The following is a 6,000-nucleotide window of genomic DNA, read 5'->3' on the forward strand; positions in this document are numbered from 1 at the left end:
ATCAGCCACTCCAGACCGCAATTCAGAGCAATGGCCGCTCCAGACTCCCACTTCAGAGCAATGGCCATCCCAGACCCTACTTCTAGGCAGTGGTTCTAGGTGTCAGGGTTGTATTTTGTGATAAAACTTAATAATAATATGGAATTGCATATTGTTCAATCTACCTACAGTTTCTTATACCTCATCCTCTTACATCTGCTTCTCACCTAACTGGGAAGTGAGTTCCACTAGCATTTTTTATGCAGTTGGAATGTAATGTTCTTCATCTAAGAGTTAGGTCTTGTTCTTGCCTATCTTCAGAGCCCTCGGCTCTGTCCTTGGTCCCGAGTCCTTATCGAAGAAATAGCAGGGAAATTATTCACTGCAAGCCATAATGAACTCCAGCTTGCATTTATGGTTGTTTAGGACACTTCATCCCATGACACTTTTACATGCTTAAGTGCATTGCCAGTGTTAACTTTAAGCCAGAGCTCTAGAAGACCAGTGTTGGAGCCTGTCATCTATTGCTTCCATGAGCTTTTCTATTACCTTGCATGTGGAATGGCCCTTAAATGCCTTGATAATTGCTCGATCGAGTTCGTGTATCCAATATGTTGTATGGAGTGGCAGAAATGCAACCTTCACATCTGGGTCCACACTGCAAGATTTTAGGAGGATTATAGGAATTATCATGAGAGGAGAACTTAGAATGCATTTTTTTTTCTGGCCAAGTGTCTTGACTAAGGTGATAACCTTAATCAAGAAATAGTGCATCAGTCATCCATGCTGCTTTGTTAGACTTCCAGATACCAGGGAAACAGGGTTTATCTTGAACTTGAAAAGCACAGGGATTCTTTGTGTGATAAAGTACCACAGGTTTGCACTTGAAATTATCTATTGCATTTGCTCATACAAATAATCCTTAGCTGCCTTGAAACCAGCTGCACATTTCTTGCTTGCTAGCATATATTCTTGATGGCATACACTTCAAATATAGCCTTGTCTCATTAGTGTTAAACTCTGGGTGGGAAGTGTAACTGTTCTAGGAAATAGTTTGTGTCAAGTAAGCAGGGTAACTTCCCTCATTGTGATCAGCTGGTGCACGTTTGCCACTAAATCTTCTTATGCTATGAAGCTAATTGTGCTTTTTAAAGCTTTCGAAGCATCCAGTCCTGACCATGCACTGTTGTGAAGACTCTCTTCCTCACACAGTTTTATAGTAAGATGAGGCTTTGTCTTAACATTAAGTAGGGTCCCTTTATTTTTTTTTATCAGTCCTCGCATTCAGTAACATTTCTGTCTTATTTAGTTGTACAGTATATTTATTCATTAAGTTAATTTATTTTATTATAATGTGTGATTGAAAATTTGTCAGGTCTGTTTTGTCTTTTTATCTTTTGATAGTTTTAATTGATTCCTACTTGCAGTGCTGTATGAACTTTTTTTGGTTAGTGCTTAATTTGATATTATTATTATTATTATTATTATTATTATATTTTTATTATTAAATTGATTAGTGGGATGCAGAAATTTCATCGATGATAATTCTTATGATTACAGCATGATCTAAAAAATAGTTTGAACATTATAGAGCACTGATATACTTCTTATTTCAACAGCCATGACTCCATTATTTGCATCATCATAGGCAGTCCAATGCAGTGGCAGGGGCACGAGTGGCGACCCTGCAAGACCATTCTTGACGTGGACGTCTCGTGGAAGATCTTGCAAGCGGACTCAGTAAAATAAGAAACTCATTCTTTCCACAAATTCTTTCTAGTTGTTTCCTGATGCTTTGTAAATCTTGGAAAGACAAGCTGGTAATTAGGGGGGGGAGGGGGTAAGGCATGTGGCAAGGTGAACTTAATTGTAGGTTAAGCTGAAGTGTGAGAACTTCATGAGGTCACATTTGAGTGAAGCAGTGCCCAATAAAAGTGCACTTTGCTACATCTCTTTAACCCATGTTTTTTTTTTTTTATTCTCTACTGCTTTGTGAGAAAGCAGTTAGCTTTATCTTCACTTCAGCTGCAGTATATTTCATCTTACTGTGGCACAACAGCTCATCATAATTTTGGTGTCATCTTTCAAGAGCATTTTCCCCTGTGCAAAAAAGTCAACCGAATCCTAATTTTATCAAAACCTTATTAGTGATGAATGTTTTAATTATGACATATAATGAATATTGGCTGTATTTCAAAGCAATCAGATTTTTTTATGTTCAGTTTTTCAATATTTTTTTTAGCAGTTAGTTAATGCTGTGGGAACATGCACACAGTAAGCAGGACTCTTGTATGTGCTTTATCAATAACTTGAATGGAAGTGTAGCAAGTCGTAGTATTAAAGGAGAGGACCATAACAATGTAGAATTCTGGTACCGAGAACACTTGAAAACATCCATTAAGAAAAACACTAGCATTAAATTAGGTATTGTGGGTCAGAACACTTGCAAACAACCAGGACCCAACATTAATCAGCAGTTCAGTGCTCCGTTCATTCCCAGAACTAAGCATTTATAATTTTGAATTTCTTTGGTGGAGAGACCTACCCAGTCATTAAAACCCATTGAATCCAATGAACCATAAATATTTTTAAAGAAATATCTCTTGGAAAATTGTTTGGTAATTCACCTTATATATCTGAATTTTTAATTTATTGATTTTTTCTATAGTATACTGTATAAATAAATACTTATCCGGAGAAAGAGGAAATAGCGAATCATTTTTGTTTCAACATTATTCATGTGATTAGCTCCTATGTTATTGTATTGTATAACTTTTCTGTACAAATAAATATTCCATAGTGGTGCTTTTGTTAATATCCTTAATAAGTGATGGATAGTGGTGTTTTTGTTAATATCCTCTTTGAGGGGGGAGGGGTGTACAGAGGTTATGATCTGAGGAATTAGACCTTTTGGTCATCTTTCTCAGACCAAACCTAATTACCCCCCATCCCACCTTCCCTATCCCATCCTCTGTCACCCCTTTTCCTTTCCTCCTCCTCTCCCCAACCCTACACTTTCCTGTTTCTGCCATTGAGTAACGAACAATACACAACCCGCACATAGGAGAAAGGAGCTTACGATGACGTTTCGATCCGTTGGACCGGAACGTTGTTGCAAGCTCCTCTCTCCTATGTACAGGTTATTTGTGTATCTGCCTTTGAGGTTGTTCCCTTAGGCTTTGTAGTTCCTAGATTTGAAAAGGGGTTCTGGGGTCCATCTTCCGTTGATGTTCTTGGTGGTAGTGTAGTTTGCCGTGGAATCTGGATTATCTAGAGATCCCGATTCCTCTGGTTCTACTGGGGTGGAGATTCGGGTCTCTCTCTGGAGGCTACCTGTTGGATTCCAGGAGTTGGTGGCCAAAGGAGGTATGCTTTGTGGCGGGTTTCTGACCGCTCTCCCTTTTGTCTGCAGTGGGGGCTCAGTAGACGTGAGGTTGCTATCCCGGATTGCTGGTTTACTGGCTTGAAAGGTAGGGTATGGCATGGGTTCCATGCCGCATCTGCACTACCAGCTGTGCTGAGGTTATCCTGTTGGGCACGGAAGAGGAGACTTGCTGTCCTTTTCCCTGGGAGCTCCTCTTCAAGGGGGGCTCCTTGGCGTGGTGAAGAGGCTCTTGGTCTGAGGAATTAGACCTTTCGGTCTTCTTCCTCAGACCGAACCTAATTACCCCCCAATCTCCCCTCCCCTATCCCATCCTCCCCTTTTTCCTTTCCTCCTCCTCCCCACCCCTCTCTTTTGCCCTTCCTCTTTTTGGCCTTTGGGATTTCTCCCACAGGCGCGCTAGTTCCTAGGTAGGGGAAAGGATACCGGGGTCCATCCCATTCCGTTGAGATTCTTGGCGGTGGCGTAGTTTGCCGTGGAATCTGGATCTCCTGGGGATGTCCCGATCCCTCTCCGGTACCCCGGAGTAGCTTTGGGTATCTTTCAGGCGACGGGTGTATCTCTGGAAGCCACCTTTCAGATTCCGGGGGTGGTGGCCGAAGGAGGTATGCTTTGTGGCGGATATCCGGCCGCCCCCTCTTTTGTCCACCGAGGTAGCTCGGCAGATGTGAGGTTGCTATCCCGGATTGCTGGTTTACTGGCATGAAGGGTAGGGTATGGCACGGGTTCCATGCTGCATCTGCGCTACTAGCGGTGCTGAGGTCCTCTTGGGCGCGGAGGGAGATTTCCGGCCCTTTCATTCCTCCTGGGAACTATTCCTCCCCGCTCCCCCCTTTTTTTTTATTCTTTTTTTTTTTATTTTTATTTTATTTTCTTTTCTTTTTTTTCTTAAAAACAAAAAGCAAAGGAGTAACCTAACCATGGAGAACCCAATCCATGAACCCACTACCCCCGGGCCCCTTCTTGATACCGCACCCCATTCTGACCCTGCCTTGTTTTTAGACCACTCTTCGGACACTCCTGATGCCCCTGTACCTCTTGCTGGTGCTGTTTCCTCGCCCGCTTCAGGTACCGGGGCTTCGACTGACTCCTTCTGAATTTGTCTGAACTCTTGATTTAGGGAATTGGATCTGTGCTCTCCTTTGACTATGCTTCCGTTTAGCGCTTCCCCTTCTCCCTGACTATGCTTCCGGTCTCGGGTACGGCAATTTTCGAATCGCCCGCCCATTTCACGCCGGACCAACTCCGGTCCTACTCCTAAACGCCAACGTCAATTCTCCTGATGATGCTCCTTCGTTACCTTCCCATTCTACTCGGAAAAGACTGACACGTCATGCACTCCCTCTCCACGCTCAGTTTCAGACCACACAATGGACTAAATTCTTTACTTTAAGACCGACTTCTTCTTCTGCCTACCTTTCTGACCATAGTATTGGCAAAACGCTCCTGTGTCATGTTGGTAGAGATATTTCATTTCATGCTCTCGAGCGGTACGCGAATCGTCACTGTCTAGAATGCTACCCAAGCTCATGATCTTTCTCTCCTTTCGCATATAGATACTACTACTATCACTATTGAAAAACATCTTTCTCTCAATTCTTGTAGTGGTACTGTCATTCTGCCCCATACCATAGTCCAACAGAATTTCCAGTCATGTGGCAATGACATTCTTGAACAGCTGGAACTCCAGGATCTCCCAATCCTCAAGGTAGACACTTATGTCCTTCCTGCCCGTGGGCGGAGACGTTACCCTTGCAATGCAGCTCGTTTAACTTTTGACAGCCGAGAACTCCTGTCCTCTGTATATGTCGCGGGACATCGGTTACAAGTTCGAAAGGTGATACCTACACCGCAACAGTGTAGAAATTGCTGGCGTTTTGGTCACCCAGCGAAATATTGCAGATCTATGGCCGAATGCCCAGTCTGTGGTGCCGACGACCATTCTAATACATCTTGCAGTCAACCTCCATCTTGCCTTAATTGTAATGAAGCTCACCCTTCGTACTCCCGCCGTTGCCAGGTCTACTTAAATGAACGTGAAATCCGTTGCCTCAAAGAGGCAGAAGGTCTCCCTTATGCTATGGCAGTTACTCATCTCCGCCTCCAAGGGAGACTACCCCGTGTTTCTTATTCTCGTGTTTCAAAACATCCCCCCACTTCTGGGGTCCCATCTTCTGCAGCCTCCTCTGTTGTTACCCCTCCCATAGCCACTCCGGCATCTAATCCTTTTGCTGTCCTTGGCTCTGACGTCCCGACTACAACTCAGTCTGTTCTTACATCTTCGCGTCCTTCCTCACAAGCCCCAGTATCGACAAGACCTCGTACGACACCTAATACCAATCGCCCCTCTACTTCTCAGAAGTCCAAAAAATCCACATTGCTCAAATCTTCTTTGCCCCTTCCTTCCCTTCTTCCACCTCCACACTTTACCTTTCCAGTCTCTGTGCCTAGTTCTTCCCCTCTCTCTGGCTCTATTACAAGTGTGGAGATTCACCCTCCTCCTCGTACTATGCCTTCCACCCCCGTCCCCTCCCAAGTTTCTCCCTCTTCTGCCTCTTCTGTCCCCCCCCCACACTTCCTTTCCAGTCCCTTACACTCTTTCCTCCCCCTCTACTTTGGTACAGTCCATTACTGTCCCA

The 6,000-nt window shown here is 43.9% G+C and overlaps 1 protein-coding gene across 3 annotated transcripts in view; it reads left to right on the top strand.

The window, feature by feature from the left end:
* The window catches only part of Pp2A-29B (Protein phosphatase PP2A regulatory subunit A), a 121,686-nt gene extending 118,905 nt beyond the window's left edge, over window positions 1–2,781 (top strand). For 2 of the 3 annotated variants that reach the window (XM_070093953.1, XM_070093960.1), the window contains exon 12: window positions 1,599–1,778. In XM_070093953.1, the coding sequence (XP_069950054.1) occupies window positions 1,599–1,627 (29 nt within the window). In that variant the 3' untranslated portion in view covers window positions 1,628–1,778. Of the gene's footprint in view, window positions 1–1,598 lie in introns of all 3 variants that reach the window. The other variant, XR_011393139.1, reaches the window with a different exon arrangement.
* Window positions 2,782–6,000: the final 3,219 nt, after the last annotated feature.

The sequence above is a fragment of the Cherax quadricarinatus genome, chromosome 4 (assembly GCF_038502225.1).
Source record: "Cherax quadricarinatus isolate ZL_2023a chromosome 4, ASM3850222v1, whole genome shotgun sequence".
In the NCBI taxonomy this organism is placed as follows: Eukaryota; Metazoa; Arthropoda; class Malacostraca; order Decapoda; family Parastacidae; genus Cherax; species Cherax quadricarinatus.